The 20,276-nt window shown below is 31.7% G+C and overlaps 1 protein-coding gene across 27 annotated transcripts in view; it reads left to right on the top strand.

Annotated features, from left to right (window-relative positions):
- LOC145252572 (IQ motif and SEC7 domain-containing protein 1-like) overlaps positions 1-20,276 on the top strand; it is a 737,205-nt gene that overhangs the window by 699,656 nt on the left and 17,273 nt on the right. For 12 of the 27 annotated variants that reach the window (XR_013863619.1, XM_080112199.1, XM_080112200.1 and 9 more), the window contains one exon: positions 11,091-11,165. The exons of the other annotated variants lie outside the window; for them this stretch is intronic. Coding sequence is in view for 11 of the 12 variants with exons in the window: in XM_080112199.1 (XP_079968325.1) it covers positions 11,091-11,165 (75 nt within the window). In the remaining variant the exon portion in view is untranslated. The remainder of the gene's footprint in view (positions 1-11,090; positions 11,166-20,276) is intronic. 27 annotated transcript variants of the gene reach the window in all.

Below are 20,276 nucleotides of genomic sequence, written 5' to 3'. Positions count from 1 at the left end.
GTGTTAACCACACTGAGGATTGAACCTTCAACCACCTGAACAGTATAACTAACTGAATTCTACCAAGTATTTTATCCACTATGCTATGGGTTATTGTGGATGACACAAAGATTTGCAAGTTCAATAAGATACACCTGAAGAAGGCCGCAGGTCGCAATAAATGGAAATGTTGTGAAAATGACACTCAAAATGAGAATGGTAGTCTATCCAAATACGAATAATTGATCCGCATCTCAAAAATTTAGAAACAGATGCAAGTTTTTTTTCTTTTTTTCTCTTTTTTTTCTTACATATTTTTTTTTTTTTTTTTTTTTTTTTGCTTATTACATAGTATATTTATGGATGTCACTCTTTTTGCCTGTATTAAATTACAGCAACAAAAACTGCTTTAATCTAACGAGATTTAGGTACAATGAGAATAAGATTAATAAATCACTCAAACATCAAATTAGTGTTTTGTGCTTCCATAGTTTATGACCCACCCCCTCCAAAAAAATAAATTATTTTAATAAACAAACAACGCTTTTTTTTTTTTCATGACATTATAATTGTAAAGTTGCTTCAAATTATTGTTAATAAAAAGAAAGTCTCTAGAATAACGCTGTTGTCATTTATTAGCAACGTTTATCTGCCCTTGTATGCACATGCCAGCTTTAATGAAATCAAGATGTCTACTTTTATCTATGCAAAATAAATTAACAAAGTGAAAAAGCTTTCAGACAATAAAAAGTGGCAGCTGATGATCTGACCATTGTTTTTTTTTTTTTTCTATTCTGCGGTTGCTTCCTTAATAAAAACAAATCTTCCTTTTCTACCTGTGTTTGAACCTTAGTTCTTTAAATCCTTTCATTTTCTTTATTTTTTTTATTTAATAAAAATGTTAGATGGCACAAAGGTAGGTTTACGCAAAAGTTTGCCTAAATAATTTGGCTAAACCAACCTTTTTGCTTTTCACAAATGTCTTGCGTAAATCTTGGTGTTTTTCATGGTGGAGAACACATTATGTATCATCGTGTAATACTTTGCAAGTATTGAGTATATGGCTTGCAGCTTTCAAGATTTTTTCGTTCTTATTAAATAACGGCCATTAGTTTTCCTGGATTCAATCAATTGTTTTTATTCCAAAAATTCCAGAATTTCCAAATGATCTTGGCCATTGATTCTTCCATACAAAGAAACCAGCAGATTTCCAAAATGTAACCCCATCCACCTGCCAATCATAACTGATCCACCTCCACGTTTAACAGTTAGAAGAAAGAAGTTTAGATTGAATGCTTCTTTTGGCTCTTTCCATATACACGGCCAGAGGTTGGGAATGGAGTAAACGATGATTCAACAGAGAAAATGGCATTCTTCCACTGCTTGATGGTTCAATTTTTGACATTTCTACACCACTCTAATCGTTTTTAAGCATTTATGTTCGAAAGCAGTGTTTTTTTGTTTTTTTTTATGGCGGCCCTTCCATGAAATCCAGTTTCTGGAAGCTCTCAAAGTTTTTATTCTTTTAATGATATGAAATATTTCAAAGCAATGTTCCTTAATGTTAGAGATGTTAATATTATCAACCTTTCATGATTGTGTGTGTAAGATATATATATATATATATATATATATATATATATATATATCTCATTTCTTCAAATTGTCACCCCCCCCTCCCAGCTATCAACATTAGTTTCATTTTTTTTTTTTTTAACTTTTCATATATATATAACTGTTGCCCATTTTCTTTATCCTTTCCATAACTAATTAATAATTTTTTTTAATGAAATAATCTGATAAATTGGGTTTTAGTTCTTTTATATGATAGGGATGCAGTGAAAATTAATATTTTCCTTTTGTTTAGGAGCATAAATGAACCATAATAGTTGACTTCAAACTTTAATTCAAGCTAGAAATTCAGTTTAAATGTTTTGACAATTAAATGTATATGAGCCATTTTTTTTTTAAATCTATCATATAAAAGGCAGTTGTCTGTGTGTGTGTATTTATGTCCAAGTAAAAGTAAAAAATTACAAAGCAAACAGCCACAAAGTCGGTAAATTTTTTTATCAGCATTGCCCTGAATAAATAATATCTAAAATTTCAAAAAAAAAATTATTCATTCTCTGGTGATATATATTAATTTGGAAAGAAAATGCTGACTCATTACCCGAGGAATCAATTCTATAAAGGAGAGTTGTTTCTGTGTATGTCCAGCTAGGGAGGAATGGGCTGGGCAGTGGAAAGAGATGATGTTGGGGAGAGAAAGATAGAGGTAGAGAGATAGAAGTTTTAATAAGAATAGGTTACATTTTAGCCCCGGGCAACACCGTATAGCCCTGATAGTCTATTAATAAACCATTAAATTTAAAAATAGCTGATTTATTTGTTATATTGTGACTCTTTAAACTTTTTTAATTTGTTGAACTGAAAGTAATGTATTGCTTGAATTAAAGTTTAAATGCAAGAATAAAGAATTATGAGCTTTCAACAGAACAAAAAAAATGGATATAAATTATTTACAGTCTGGAAAAAATATATATAAAAAGAATTTATTAAAAAGAAAAAAAAAAAATTGAATTCAAAGCACATGTAGGGAGACCATCTTATGTTACCATATTTGATTTGGAAATATATGCTAGCATGCCCGGTCATCAGATACACATAGATATTATATTTTAATTAATGCAGATTTCTTATTTATTATAAAGAGAAATACCATAGGTATTAAATGTAACGTTAAATTCCCTTTAAAAAATTTTAAAAATATAATGAAAAGAAATTGAGACCTGTGCTTGTGAATAGTTTTTTTTTTTTTAAACCATTCACTACTTGTAATTAAAAAAAAAAAAAAAAAAACTTGAGCTGAGATTGAACCCAAAATCTAAAGATAGTGAGTCAAGTACTATAACTATTAGGCAAGCTTGAAATGATCTTTAAAAAGTGTTTTCAAACCTACATATTCTTTACATTAGGAATCTGTCATGTGAAAAATTCATACATGCGCATTTGTGAAACAGTTAACAGATAAAAATCCGATGACCTTCACATAAAAATTTTGCAATTTTGACCCCTAAGCAGCCCATTCTTCCGGATGAAAACCAATTAAAAGGTTTTCCACATGTCTGAATACCCTATATACTAAATTTCAAGTCTGCAGATCCAAACTTTGAGTATATGGGTTGAGAAATGCCTGACACATATTCTCAATCATATACACACACACTAGCTGTCTCAATCTGAAATTTTGTCTTGCATTTTTATTTATTTTTTCTTTTTTTTAAGTATGCTGTTTTTTTAGTATTAAATTAATATGTGATTAGGCACTGGAGTATAATTATGATCGGGTGCAAACTAAGTATAGACAGAATTTTTTTTAATGATGAAAGAAAATGAACAGCAATAATCATAAGTGTATTTAAAAATTAAACAAAAAAAATCATTTTATCAGAATAATCAAACAAACAAGTAAAAATTCCTATAAAATTGGATCATTAGAAAAGCAAACAAAACTTAGTGTTTAATGAAGTTCTAACAATCTTCCAAATCAAAATTAATTCGGGAAATAAACTGAAAAAAAAAGTATATTTTCTTTTTCTAAGAAATACATAAAAATTGGCAAGGAAGAATAAACTAATGATTATTCAGATGCAATGCGATTTAGGTGTAAAATCAAGAATCAGCTTGACTTTTTTTTTTTATTTATTAGAAGATATATCTCCAAACAATGGGATGAGTTAAATCACAAATTAATCTTGTGCTTTACAGTCTCCTAAAATATTGTTGAGAGGAAATATTTTTATATAAGACAATCTCAAAACTAATCTTAACTACTATTTCCGGGACACCATTCGAATCGTGCAACTTGGATTACATATCCTTCTCTTGATTAATCCAATTCTCGCGTTGGATCACCTTAAACAATTGATGTCCTTATCTATTTTTTTTTTTTATATATTAACTCTAATTTTCATTATATGTGCTTAATAGTAAGATTTAGGATTATTCATAATGATTATTTGGCTAAATATGTTTCCTCTGAATATATGGGCCATGCATTGAAAATCCATGGCTTAAAGAAAGAACTTTAAATTTATTGTATTCCTTGTTTTAAACATTTTTTTTGTTGAAAAATTCTATATTTTTACTTCACAATGTTTAACTTTTAATCTTACAATTCTTACTATATATATATATATATATATACACACACACAATGACATGAACAACGCCGGCCACCCATGTTAATATATATATATATATATATATATACACACAATGACATGAACAAATTGAGAAAGAATATAATTTTTTATTAAGATACCTAGTTAATGCAATTGTAGATTTAATTAATGACATTATATAAGACTCTACACAATAGTGAAAAGTACATATTTTTAATCTGAAAAGATATCATGAAATGTTTGGCTACTTCTCATTTGTTTTTTTTAACTATTTTGGGTAACTCTGGTTTTGCTTAACTTGGACAAAAAATCGTTGAATTTTGTTACATTTTATCAAAACTGATTTGTTAACATCAGTTCCTCCACTCAGTGAAACTGTTTTATTTTTTCTCCAAGTAGGATGACCCATTGCATTCATTCTGGGCAGGTCGAAGCAGTTTCCTTTTGCTTGCACAACTATTTCTGACCATAGTAGCCATTACAAACTTTGCTGAGATGGCAAGCCAGTCCCTATTCCATAAACAAAGACCAACAACTTATCGGCTGGAGATTTTGCTGAGTATCTTCTTTATGGCAGGTAGAGGCTGACTAATGCGGTTGTGGTAATTTAATACTGAAGACGGGAGGAAAATGTCTTGGATCAATTCTCCTGCTTTTTACAACAGCAGCATGACGAAATCATTGGAGACATCACTGCAAGAGTACAGAGAAGAGTTATTGAACACTTGGTGTCTCTTGGTTGGCAACTCCCATTGGCTAGGTTTCAAAACCGCAGGGGAAGGACTATCTGGACAGTCACTTGGTAGATATGTCCTTTGGTGACCAATGAGATTTCTCTCCTGTTCCACAGTCATTGTCGCAGCTATGCAAAAGCAAACCTTACAGCACTGATATGACTGACAAATCAATATTTGATTCTGATTAGCAATTGCTTTCTTTTCATTCTGGCAAAATGTTCTTTATACTAAAAAAAAAAAAAAAAGCGTAATTCGCTTTAGCTCCTTTCTGCATGAATGAATGCAATGGGTCATCCTACTTAGAGAAAAAATAAAACAGTTTCACTGAGTGGAGGAACTGATGTTAAATCAGTTTTGATAAAATGTAACAAAATTTAACAATTTTTTGTCCAAGTTAAGCCAAACCAGAGTTACCCAAAATAGTTAAAAAAAAAAAACAAACAAATGAGAAGTAGCCGAGTAATCTGGGAAAAAACAAAGTGCATTTTTATGTATAAACCAAAGATTTTGAAGGGGTAAAATCGTTTTGTTTTTTAATATTAACTACACAAAACATTTAAAAATGTTAATGTAATTTACAGTTTAGAGGCTTTGTTTCTTACAGAAGAAACATGGATACTGTGGTTTATAATGGTAGTAGTTTAATAAATACTGTAACTATTACTATGTCGTTTGTTAAGATTGTGTTGACTCCTTTATCTTTTGACATTTATTATAGACTAGCTGTACCTACCCAGCATTGCCTGGTACACAGGGAATTTTTTTAGATTTTAATTTTATTTATTTCAAATTTTTTAAACTTAAAGTAATGCTCAGAGCTCGCTGTTTTCTTTTTTTTCTACTTTTAGGTGATTATTTAAAAATGTTTCATATTAGTAGTCTGGATTGAACTAAAGAATTTTTCAAAATAAATTCTATCTATATTGCAAAAAAGAAACAAAAACGAACTAAAATGAGAAACAGTTTGATTTGTCAACTTAAATGCTATTTGGGTTTGACTTTGAAAATCCGACCAAATAACTTTGTTAGATTTAATTGTTTATATCCATGAAAGTTGTTCCATAAAGCATGTTATTATATAGCCAATAACATGGCAGAACAATAATAAGTAAAAATTGGCTAGTTAAACAAAAGGTTATTTGGATTTTGAATAATAATTTTGTTAGATGTAATTGTTTATATCCATGAAGGTTGTACCATACCAAACAATAAACTCAAGTGATAGTTTATTCTGATTATGCTTCTGAACTCGACTCTTCATCCTAGATTGGTATGCTATGTAAATGTCAATCACTTTCCATTTTTTTTTTTTTTTTTTAATTATTATTCTAGATAGAAACTTGGATTTTAGATCCTAAACATCTTATTGACTATGTACCATAACATCTCATATTTAACATAACTACGTTTTGGTTGTATGTTTTAGCTCAAACAAAGCTAATCAATATTTTAAATGACATTTTCAACTGTGGGTCCTGGTCAAATCTCAGCATTATATTTCGTCCCTCTAGAGACTTATTGATTTTTTTCCTCCTCTCTTAACTCTGTAGCCGAGCATTACATTGCAAATAATGAGCTATTTCTCTCAGAAAAATAAATAAATAAGCAATCGATCCTCAATAATGACATTTAGCTGAGTTGAACCTTTGTTGTAACTTCTATGCTACATCGCTAATCACAGTTCAAATAGCTTCTCCATAAATATCTACCGCTTTTTCTTACAACCTCCGTAAAGTGTCCAACTTTCCTTATAGACTTTCAATGGCATTGCAGAGATCTGATTACAGCTTAAGCCAGATATCTCAAAGGATTAGTCTCTAGTGTAAGTATCGGTCATGTCTTTGAGATTTTCTGTGTTCAGGTTCGCTACCGTGCTCCGCTCTTCTGTACAGTGAGATTAGCTTTTGTCGTTCCTGTGCCTATGCTCTCCTCAAACTTTAAATATATTTTTAAAAAAGAAAAAAAATTATCGACCTTCATATTCTGGATGAACTATTTAAAAAAAATAAATAAATAAATTAAGATTTAAAAAAAAAAAAAAAAATCAAAAGCTACAAAGAGAAATCTTCAATGAAAATGTATTTAAAAAGAAAATATACTCACACGTTTATGGAGTAATTTTATTCAGCCATTTTGTTTTCAATCAACTTAAGAGTTTTTGTGCTTTTGGTTTTGTTAATGTATCCTCTGTGTGACGCTAGGCAAAATGAAAATATAAAAACAAAATATTTGGATTATTTGAGACTACTATTCTTTTCTTGATTGTATTTCAGTCGATGTAATCTCTGATCTTCAGGTGTACCATGGGTAGATTTAGTATCAAATGGAATAATATGGGGACCAATAATTATAACATTATTTGGATTCTTCAGATTACTGTTCTCATCTTGAGTGCTATTTTCACAATGTTTCGATGGATGTAACCTCCGACCTTTGTCAAGTGTACCTTGTCAAACTCAGAAATTTGCATAGAATTTTGAATAGAAACCTGTATTTAATCCAGATTGGGGGTGGGGCTGCTCTTGTTTCGTCAGCCATGACTGGGTAGACGTCCTAAATAATTTGCAACTGTACTTTGAATGTTGTTCGCATTGAGGCTTGAACCTTCAGCCTTCAAATGAGTGTAATTTATTACTCGATTCTACTAATTTATAGTTCAAAACTGATTTTGAAACCGAGTAGGCGATGACTTTTTCTCTTCTCTGCAACCTCTTTCCCACAGAAGAGACGTTATGAACCTGTCTCTGCTATATCGTTATTTTCATGGTAAGTGCTTGTCAGAGCTCCAATCTATGATCCCCCTCCCTTGCAAACTGTCTCAAAAAAATAAAAACACTGGACTAGCTACAACCACTATCAACAATTTTCCCTATTCTCTATCTGTACCTAAATCAGAATGCAGATTCCATGGACAGATCTTCCTAGAACTGCCCTGGCCTGCTTCCCAGTTAATTACAATATGCTAGTCCTCAAGTCTAATGTAAACAAGTTCTTGTTGAGCCGTCCCCTTAAATAATCCAAATTCTACCCAATCTACACCCTTAATGATTAACAAACTATCAACTTATATTGATTAACATTTATCCTTGAGTGGCCTTTGGGCCTTGATAAGTGGTGACTCCCTTGTAAAATAAAAATCCACTATGCCATGGGTACACAATAATTATAAATAGTAGATAAGGACACCAGTAAAAGAAAAAAGAAGGGGGGGGAGCAAAAAAAAAAAAACAACAGAAGGGTTTTAGCGTATAAAATCAACAATAGGTTCTTTGATATGACAGAGATGCATTCGAAATGGATGTTTCTGTTTAGAGCATATGTGAACCATGATACTTGACTTTTGCATTTTAAACATTAATTCGAGCCATTATATCAAAATGATGGATTAAAATTAACAGTAGCTTCTCTACTGTGCAATGTAGACTAGAATGCATTGTGGACTAAATCATTGCGGGGAGGCGTGTGAAATTTCCTCCCAGTGCACCGCGGTGGGTCACTGATTAGAGCAGGTAAGCAATCGATTTGATGGGAAAATGGACGATTTTACCGATTTCAATGACAATAAAAGTATTGGAAGTGTAAAACATTTGTTGATTCTAATTCAATCCTGGGCAACGTTGGGTCTCTTGCTGCATCTTGATGCATGCATCTTGATGCAGATAGCAGTAATCAATATTTCACTTGTTTTGATGAAATGAAAACATTTGAAACTTAAGTAGGACAGACCGAAGGCTAAACATGTGACAATGGACAATGCATGTAACAAGCAGAACTCATCAAAAGATGTTAAAAAAAAAAAAAAAAATAATAATAATTTTAAGTGAGTACTTTTTGAAAATTGAAATTTTAATCATTATAAACGATAAAAGTTAAGAATAGCATTAACATAAAAAATGCATCTAAAGGAAGTTCAAGGTTGCATCGGCTAAAAATCATAAATGAAATAAAATCAAGGTGAAAATAGTAGCCCAAATAAATGATCAATTCTCATCTCATAAATTTAGTTTATAATAGTTTTATAATGTATCATTTGTTGACTTTTTAAAAAAAATTTTTATAGATATGTTTTATTTTAACTTAAAGTGGTGTGTAGAGGTTTTAACATTTATGAGATGTGGGTGAAATTAATTTCAAAACAGCCTGATTTTGGTATAATTATTTGAAACCCTATTCCTACTGTAGTCAATTCAGTATACCTTCCCCAATAATCCAAATATTTGTGCATAAGTATTTAATATTACTTGTAAATTTGTTGCTTAAAGTTCTATATACAAAGCATTTCGAAGTGTAGAACGAATCATAACTTCTGACAAAGATAATTACCTAAATTGTATAAGAAAAAATAAATAACTAAAAACTTTTATCTCTCTTTATAAACTTAGGTATGTTTGAATGTACAGGATTCATCCCTAAACTAATTAACCGATCATTTTGAATTTTGGAACACAGCTGTTAGGTGTAAGGGGTTTAAATGTGGGATATATTTAGTATAATTTAGTTTTAAACAAAGATAAAATGGAAATGAAAGTAATTCATGATAATTCAGATTCAATTGTTTTTTGTTTTAATTTCAACAATAAGTATTAAATGTCAGTTAATAAATATTCCTCAAATTTCATTTTCTTTGGGAGTATTTTAAGGGGTTTTTACGAGGTGTATGATGAGCACATTTTCCTTTGAAAATTCAAATGGATAGGATTTATATCAAATTTAATCCAAAGTCGTTAGACACCTATTATGTAGGATTCTCTGAAACTCAATTCTTAAGACACCTTAACATATTACGTTTCTGAATTTTAGAGATATGGATTGGTTATTTGCATTATTTGGATTCAATTCTCAGTTTGAATGACCAAAAATACCATTGCAAATTACTTAGTCATGACTGATGGAATGAGAGCATGCTACCCCGATGAAAGGGTTCCATTCGGAATTCAGTTCAAATTCCTGAGTTCGAGAGAAACATTCCCATGTTTGACAAGATACACCTGAAGAAGGTCAGAGGTTACATCGACTGAAACATTGTGAAAATGACACTCAAAATGAGGACAGTCGTCCGAAGAATCCAAATAATGCTCTTAACATATCTTTAAATTTTAGACAATTCCTAGAATCAAAATCATGTAATTAATTTTGATCAGAATTTGAATAAGAATTCTAGACATAAAGTTAAGTATCATTAAATCTTGATTTTAATTTCTGTAATCTATCCTAGTATCATTTTACCCAACAATTATTCTTCTAGATAATTATATAATAAAAAAAATAAATGATAAAACCATGAAGGTTTATATTAAAATCATAATATTTGAAAGTTTGCTCATCTTTCTTTAAAACCAATTGCTAAGTTATAATTCTAATCTGATTAAAAGTCTTTTCAAACCTACTTATTGTTAATATAAGGAATCTATCACGTGAACAATTCACGTATGCGCATTCGTGAAACAGTTGACAAGCAGCTAAAAACTTGATGACTCCCATGTGCCAATTTTTACCTCTTAGCAGCCCCCCCTTTTTTTTTTGTTTTTTTTATGAAAACGGATTAAAAAGTTTTTCACATGTTTAACTATTCATATATACCAAATTCCAAGTCTGTAAATTCAAAATTCATTGAGTATATCGGTTGAGAAGTATCCTCGCAGTGCACACACACACACACACTTTCTCACTTTTATAGATATATAGAATTTCTCATTGATAATATTTCCAAGGGTTTATCGCTATAGAAATGCAAATTGAGTACATGATGTACACCTTTTTTGTGGAGGTGATTAACTCCTGTGAATAAAATTTCTACAGTTTTTCTAGCGATGACCTATGCATTTGAACAGCAATTTATGGAATAATGAAGTGTAGACAATTACCTGGTTTTTGAGGAAATGGAGATGATCTTATATTATTTTGGGGGTGGGGTATTTGATTTATTTTACAAAACGATTGGTATCCTAGCTGGTCTGTTTATTTGTGTTTTTTTTTTTTTTTTAAATAAAATAGCTGAATATACCCAGTATCACTTGGGAGTGTTTTTTAGTTGTATGTATTTATATTTTGTAGAAGCAAGAGCTACACAAGAATTGGTCATACACTTTTATTAATACAAAGTTCAGTAATATATTTAATATTCTTTTCTAATTTTGTTTTTTTTTTAATTTAAAAAAAAATATTTCTTCCCACCCATCTCTTACAGATTCTCTTTGGTGGCGTAAAAGTACGCATTTCTCAATGCAAACTAAGTGAAATCAGTCATCTGCTCTTCTCACAGGTCATTACAAATCTTTTAGCCGAAATAAGAAAAAAAAAAAAAGGCAGTTTGACTTGTCTTTCTCTTGTGATGCTACATTCTTCTCTGTTTTAAGTGTCTTGATAGCGCAAGAATGCAACAAACATTTAAGAGATGAAGACTTTGGTTTAAAAACCAACACCAGCATGGCTTCCCAATTTCTCTACTTCTTATACTTAATTAAAACTCTCAGTTGAACATTGCTAGTTTTGCATGGTTGCCTTTTTTTTTTTTTTTTTTTACTAACCTCAACAAAATGCTTTACTAAAAAGGTTGACACTTTTTATAGGTCATACTTGAACTGTTTCACTTGATCTATTGACTTTACTGGAAATTCAAGATAAAAAACAGTGACCTAAAAGGACAGAAAATTATGTGGATCTTCTTTTGGGCCATAATCAGCAATATATATATAATTTATGTATATATGTATGTGTGTGTGTATGTGTTTCTGAATGTTTGAGATTAGGATTGATAATTTGGACTATAATCAACTTTTTTGCTTTTAGTTTTGTTAATGTATCCTCAGTGTGACACCAGGCAAAATGAAAATATTTATAAAAAACGAAAAAATATTTGGATTATTCAAACTACTATTCTTACCTTGATTGCATTTCAGTCACTGTAATCTCTGATCTTCAGGTGCATCCTTTTACGACAATGGTCTCCTGGGTAGATTTAGTATCAAATGGAATATAATATGGGAACCAATAATTATAACATATTATTTGGATTTTTCAGATTAACGTTCTCATCTTGAGTGTTATTTTCATGTTTCGGTTGATGTAGCCTCTGATCTTCTTCCAGTTTATCTTGTCAAGCTTGGGAATCTGCACAAAATTTCAAACAGACCCCTTCATGGCTGATGGAACGAGAGCATGTTATCTTCATGGATTAAATAAAGGGTTACATTTTAAATTCCGTGCGGATTTTCGAGTTTGACAGAAAGATTCCTGAGGTCAACAAGATACACGTGAAGAAGGTCAGAGGTTACCTCAGCCGAAATTTTTTTTTTTTTTTATCTTGGGGGTTTGGAAAAGGATGGGGAAGGAGTACACTGAGCCAGAAAGTTTGTTTTATTCAAGATGCTGTTTTACATTAATAATGTAGAGTCTGTGTTCACACTTGATAATCTTAAACAGCAAATAATTCAATATTTCAAAGTTCGACATGGAATTTCTCGAGTTAATCTACTTTCTTGGGAAATGCCGGGCCATAGGTCAGCTAGTATAAATTAAAAAAATATATTTACAGATACAGAATGATCCCTAAATGATGCCACAAATGAAATTGTTAATAAAATTCACTATTCTTTCTACAGTCCAACAATATTTGGTATAAATAAACCTTAATCTATGCTTGACTCGTCCACCGAGTTTCAGCCATGAATGTTCAACAGCTTTTGTTTTATCACTGTTCAGTGATATGGAGGGAAACTTTGGTCATTGTCCCATCAGTAGGAGGTGCTATCCTGGATGGGCTTCACACCCACTCCCTTCAACTTTTATCTACGTAGTCATCTTAAAGATAACGTCTTTCAAAAAACAATCCCAAGACTATTCCTAACATCACAGCCAAAATCAGAGCATTGCCAAAAGAGGAATGCGTCAGTTTTTCACGTTGTATCTAGGTAAACTTCTAATTGATAAGTGTACCTGGATAATAATGTTAAAAACAAAAACTGTTGGACATCCATGACTGACACTTGGTGGACAAGTTTAATTGTACGAAAGATGATTGGATTACAGAAAGAATAGTAAATTTTATTAAGGATTGCAGAGGTGGCGTGTTTGCGATGGGGGCTTAAATTTATATTAATTTTTATTTTTTTATTTTTTTTAAATACAATTTACTATATCATCACCAGCAACATGTAATCCAATAAACAAACTGGTTTAATAATGTAACAAAATAAATATTGTTCACGAAGCAAGTTATTTGTAGTACACATTTGACTTTTGTTTCACTGTAAATTTGTTGGTTAAATGGTAAAAACAACACCAGTTAAAGGTTGCCACCTCTCTTTGTAAGTACAGGTTTGAATGAATCTCATTTATTTTTATTATCTTTCCGATATCATGTATAGACTGAAGTTTATTTTGTACAAAATATGGTGGGATTGCAGAAAGGATCGTTAACTTTATTAACAATTCCATGGCGCGATGGGGGGGGGGGGCTCTTTATATGTTAACTTTTCCTCAGAAGTCTTTTTATTCAGAATTCTTTTTTTTTTTTTTTTTTTTTTTTTTTTTTTTATGGAAATCGCTCCAGATAAGGCATGAAGCCACTTGATGTAAGGAGCAAAAAAAAAAAAAAATAAAATAAAAAAAAGTACTTCAAGGTCAAAAACTTGCTAGTGATAAATGTTAACTGGAATAGATTTTGAACCAGAAAACAGCAATTTTTCCCTCTTTGTCAGAAACAGCGTTCCTGAAATGTGAGGGACAAAATAAGGGGAGTGAGAGTTACACATCTGCTGAAAGTAAACCCAGATTTATGACAATTTAGTAAACGTGCTGATACAGAGAAAATGATAATTTTTAATGCTAATACCAAAATGATGTGAAGGGTTGCATCACTGTTAAAATCTGAGCAATGCGAACAGTGTGTCAGTTATTGATGATGTTGTATGCTCTGGCGTGAATGTGGTATTATGGTGATTGAGGATTCTAGCTATGAAAATGATAGATAAATCTTAGATACAGTGACAAGGATGATCATAACCCCCACCCACCCTTCCTCATACTTTTGAATGGCCTTGTGCCTAATTTATTCTTGAGGAATGTAAATTTTTATAAATAAATTTTTCAAAGTGTAGCATTTGTTTTGACACTGTACTTCATCTATTGTTATTGGTTTGTGAATAAATTCTTCTGAATTAAGGAAATTAAATTTTTATACCAAACTAATTCTTTTTGAGAGCTGGATTTTATTCAGATTAAAAACCAATACCAATCTTGTGTATAACTTTGCCCTCGTGGGCAAGCAAGTAAATCAGAAATGAGAGGAAATTTCTTTTTTTTTTTTTTTTCATCTGAATTTTTAGCCTTTTTTTTCTTTCTGCAAAATGTGGGAATGAATGACTGCCAAGTCTTGCCTTTTTTTATTTCTTTTTTGATTTTATTTACTTTTATTCTTAAAATAAATGTGATAATTTTCTAATTTAAAATAGATATCTGAATTTAATTTGGAAGTTAATCTTTAAAGGTTTAATTCTCAAACACTTTTTTATTGAGCTGAGGTTTTAAAAATATTTTATTGATCACATTTACTTGATCTATCTATAATTCCATTTCACACTAATAACTAGGACAACAGCTTATTCTTTTCATTGTTTGGACTCTCGGCTGTGTAGATCTGTAAATAAATTAATCATTTCGCTTAATAATTGTATTAACTTCACAAACATGAATTCCCACCAAAAAGTGCTACTTTGTTTCATATAATATATATATATATATATATATATAATATATATATATTTTATGAGAATTGTTCCAGATAAGGCATGAAGCCATTTGATGCAAGGTGCTAAAAAATGACTACTTTAAGGTCAAAAACTAGTCAACTAAAATGGATAGGTTCTGACCCAGAAAACAGCAATTCTTTCCTCTTTGACAAAAATATCGCTCAGGGAATGTAAGGACCAAAGGACAAAAATAAGGGAAGTGAGAGTTACGAGGCTGTTGAAAGTAGCCACAAGGTCTACTTTCTACTCTCTTAAACATACATAATACAATAATTATACATAACAGAGTTTTTTTAATCGTTCAAATTAACACTAGAGACTTGTATTCTGTTACGGCAACAATTTTAACAAATTCCTTACACGTTCATTAAATATTTTTGCCTCAGCAAAATTGTTTTCATTGAAAGATGGCGTAATAGATAGGTTTTATTTATTTAGTTTCTTTTTTGGTTTCATTTTCCATCGAGTTTTTTTTTTTTTTTTTTTAACAAGACTGGGGTTGTGTGAACACTTTCTGAATATGATGCAATGATTAATTCAATTCTGCATTCAACTTTCGTAGTCTATTATCGAGAATGTCTGTCTTGTGCAGAAGTAATGTTGCATAACGTTGACAACACATCAAATTTCAAGACAATTTGCGTTCTTCTGGTCTTCAGACATGCTTAACATTTAATTTCAAAGTCCGTTTTACATAAAATTTCTTTGATTCTGACCCTAAACGCTAAGTCAACATTCCAGTAAACATTCACAACAAAAACTCGCCTAGTTACAACAACTGTAAATAATTTTTCTTTCTTCCTGTGTGTGTACCGTAATACACGTGCGTTAACATGCAGACACCCAGGACCCAAAACGTTGTAAACTCAGTCACAAAGGAGACAAAGAATAGGAAAAAACTTCAACTCCTGTTTCAGGTGTTAAGAAAAGACCTTTGTTCCTCATTCTCCCGCCATACGTGACTTTACGTTATGGCTGTGACGTCACCTACGTCTCTAACGTGATTGTCGGTCTGTGTACAGGTTTTTATAGTTTTTTTTTCTTTACCGTGACGTCACTTCGCGCGTGGTTTGGCATTTGCATACAGCCACCCTATGTGCGTCTGCACTCTGTTACATGTGTACTTAAAACTATGTGGAACTTCCATGAGCAAAGTTTCTTTCCAAGAACTTATCTGTGGAAAATTAAATGTTCCTTTGTCGGAACAACAAAGGCCATCTGATCATCCTATGGCTGACACGTGCTGGGACTTTATTTAAAGTGAAACTGGTTTGCACAGAGCTAGCCACTCTCTTGTCTTAATCAGTCTGACTAAGTGGCAGGACAATGTTGAGATAGCTGGAGGCCAGGTGAAATGCAAGAATGTGGAATGTCAACATCTTCCCACATACAGCACTTGGTATTTCCAAATCACCCATCTGATACTGGCCAGGCTCAACATTGCTTAACTTCAATGAACTAAGGGGAACTGGTAATGTGATTATGCTGTGTATTCATTTGTGGAACACAATACCACAGGGCTGCTTCCCAGCTGACTACAACGTGCTCATTTTCAAGTCCAATGTTAAAAAATTCTTGTAGAGACATTTTCTTGGGTAATCGAATTTGTTCAAATAAGTTCACTTATCCACCTGATAAACACATTAACTTTTATCCTCGAGTGGCCATAGGGCCTTATGCAGTAATAAAAATAGCATTTAAGAAACATAATTTGCAAGATTATGTTTTATTATTTTTCTCTATGATTATCAGTTTTCTTGTGAAACATTTTTTTTTTAATCTAAAATTGCCTACTGCCTGAGGCGCCCCTATCGGAGAATGTCAATACAACTGCCCAGGAAATTTTTAAAACGCCAGAGTCCTCTTCATTTAAGAGCACAGGTTTGACTTTCCCCACCTTCCTGACGATGTCACACTTCCTGAGATTAGAAGGAAGTGAGTAGCACACTCGGCACTTAGTAAATAGTAGAGGTAAAAGATATGGGTAAAAAAAAAAAAAGACAAAAAAAATAACACGGCTGTTTCTTAAAAGAGGCTTCTCATAATATTTTTTTAAATTTACATTTAAAGTTTGATCGTGTTTGAAAGATAAAAAAAAAAAAAAAGTTAATCTCTAAAATGAAGCAAAATCGTTGAAGTTCTTTGCCAGTTTCAGCTGGTGATGATGCCATATTCTACTGTTTTAGAAGAAAGGCATCGTGAACTCTTATATTCCTTTGCTTTCTTTCTTAGACAACATATAAGAAAATGGGATGAACAAAAACTAATAACATGAAATACACAATCATTAAATCTATGCACAAACTTTCAGCCTTAAGATTCTCAATGTGCAATTTTTGTTCAGTGGATTATCCTTAATTTAAGCTAAATATAATCAGATGGCTCTTATATTAACTCTTCGACCATGTCTGGTCATAAAACCATTAGGTGTGTACAGTTTTATTGAAAGGAAATTCACTCAGTTGCCTGCCCCTAAGGTATGATTTTAAGCAGAGATTCTTGACAGAACCCCACCACCCTCACTCACACCTCTTCTACATTAGTGACTGCTTTATGATGGGTGTTTAAGGGGCCTGTTACGAATGTGAGTGTTGGTATATCATAATTATTACTGCCTTGCAGAAGATGATGCCCAAAAGACAAATATATGTGTGCATGTGTGTGGCACATGAATGACAGAAAGTAGTGGAAGAAATGAGGATACTCACACATCATCATCATCATCATCATTGTATGAATCTGAAGATTCTATAGTTGCTATTAGTTTACCTGATATTTTTCTAGTCAGAATCCTGTATAGAAAGACACCAGCGATTACAGGAGGGACCATGTAAAGGTTGCCAACATCCTAAGTCAAAGTGATTTTTGTGGAACAAACAGGATTCTAACTTGGGACACTCAAGTCGTCAGAGCATATTGTTAACCACTAGACCGTCACTTTCCTGTTGACTTGATGTAGACATTTTATTTGCAACAAGCCGAGCATGTAAGGTTCCCCTCCGTGAGTGACAAATTTATTTTCACCATGACTAATGTTTGTGCAAAATTTCAAAAAAAAAATCCAAGATGTGATTATTGAGAAAAGTGCAAACAAATCAACGATTTGGGAGCAATTTTACACCCCACCCCCCGGAGGAGAGGGGGGGGGCAAAGTTATCCTGGAAAATCTGTTCTGACAAAAATTTACTTTCACCATGATTAATGTTTGTGCAAAATTTCAAAAAAAAAATCCAAGGTGCGATTGTTGAGAAAAGTGGGAACGGATGAACGGAAGTGAATTACTAGGTCCAATCCCTCCTTTGTATGGGAATTAAAAAAGCAACAGATAGAATGATACAAATTACATCTATCAGTCTTGGTCCAATATTTCTTGAGTTTATGTCTCACAATTATTGTGTCCAGAACTAATGTATCTCCATCTTTATTTACCCGGATTCAAAGTCATCATTTTCTTGGCAACTGCCAGCATCTGTCTTGTGCCATTCTCGCATCTCCACATGAGAACTTGCATAACAGAGGTAAAAGGAAGAAGGTAACTGCCTGAAATATGCTAGAAATAGTTAGCTCCCCTTAACGTAGTTCTATCTGTGATCATTTGTATGGTTGACACACGGGAGTGCTTGACGATGCTGTGCTTGTGCCTTCACAATTCCAGCGATGGACACTGTTTTTTTAAACTCAGGTGAATAAACAATCTTTTTTTAATTTTTTTTGTACCTTCATTGTTTTTAACTTTTCACCCCATTCTCTCTCTTTTTTTTTTTTTTAAATCTTTATTCGATTGTTTTGTTTCGTTCAATTCAGATGAGAAGGAATGAATTTAGAAATTCCTCGCATGATTGATGCCTTTTTTTTTTTTAAATCCTCTATCATATTGCAATTATTTTAGAAATGTTGTCTGCATTAGAAAAAAAGAAAAAGGAAAGAAATATAGGTACTTATGCAGGATAAGGACCCTGCCATCATTGGAATTGTGCGGGTGGTTGACGGAAAATAGTGGAAGGTGTCAAAACACCAAGCGCCTTAACCCTAATACAAAAAAAAAAAATCATAAAAAAAATATATTTGCTATCATTGGTTTATTATTAAGAAAATGTAAAAAATTCAAATATTTATATTGAAAAACAAACTTTTTTCAACCCTTCCCCCAAATAAAATTTTGCTATCAGTTGTTAGCAAAAAATAAAATATTTATTCATACAACTTGCAATGAATTTATTGTTTCTATAGATTTGAATTTGAATTTTTGAGAAAGTTTCGCAAAAATTGTCCAATAATTATTCAAGAATATTTTCATTTTTCAATTAATTTTTCACTGAATTAGATTCGTACTTAACAGAAATAATATATCTTTCATTGAAAACACTAGCCAGTATTTGCGCGCACACACACACACACACACACACAAAAAAAAAGAAAAGGAAGAAAAAAACTTCATTTAACATTTTCCGGCATTTTTCATAATGTATTTTTCATATACCGCCCAAACGATTTCAACAATAGTACAAACCTTATACTGCATAAGTACACAAATATAAAATAAAGTCTTCTGTTTGTGTAATTAAAAAAAATAATGTTGCTCAGAATCAGTGGCATGCAGAAATCTGGTGATAGCCGGGGCAAACTCTTTGATCGTATGCGCCAAATACCCAAGTATAAGTTTTAGATATGATCGGATGCATCTGACAATCCCCCATTCTTGCAAATTGGATGCCTGTGATATCTCTCTCTGCACGCCACTGGTCAGAATGTTTTTTCTCAATATATCATATTCTACGTTTGTTTTCTGTTATCTTAATATTGTTTTGAGGTCACTTTGCATTATGAGATCAGGTTTAAAAAAAAAGTTTTTTTAAATAAAAAATGACCCCTGACCTCACACTAAGATCATGTCAAATTCAATCACACACATACACACACACATATATTTTCACTATTTAGAAATTCGTAACTTAGGAACCTTCCGTGTGAAAAGTGTGTGCATTATCCAAGGTTATTTTAATTTTGTTTGTTGGCTCTGTAGCTTGTAGGGGATTTATAAAGGTTACGCGCGAGAAATAAACCAATGTTATTAACGTGAAAATAGCATGTGAAGTTAGTCTTTTTCCACTCGACAAAACAAAAAAGCTGCAGTCAGATTCTATAGAACTTAGTCACCGTATACATTTCCCATGTCTGTTAGAATAGTGGTTTGATGCTGTAAAACAGAATGACTTAGCTTAGCGTGAATCATCTTTTTAATTAGACGTCAATATATCTTTTTTTTATTTATTCCTCTAAACTTTCTCTTTCCTATTGTACTTTATTTTTTTTTCTGTATCATAATGTACTCCTCAAAACAAACGTGTGTGTATATATATATATATATATATATATATATATGTATATATATATATATATACACACACACACAAATTTCCTTTTTTAACACTCATTTTTCTCGTTTTTATTTTGTTACTTTTTAGTAATCAAGAGTAGAGAACTGCTTGAAATTTTAGTATTTTTTTTTATATATATATATATATATATATATGGAGAATTGTTTTTCCATAATCAGACACATGGTTTTCATACGCTATGATAGTTGTTTAGCTTTCTGTTTTGTACATGGTGCGGTGGTTCAG

The sequence above is a fragment of the Euprymna scolopes genome, chromosome 29 (genome assembly GCF_053919585.1).
Source record: "Euprymna scolopes isolate OS-2025 chromosome 29, ASM5391958v1, whole genome shotgun sequence".
NCBI classification, from domain to species: Eukaryota; Metazoa; Mollusca; class Cephalopoda; order Sepiida; family Sepiolidae; genus Euprymna; species Euprymna scolopes.
Note: the sequence above shows the minus strand (reverse complement) of the source record. Positions and strands in the feature narration are given on the sequence as shown.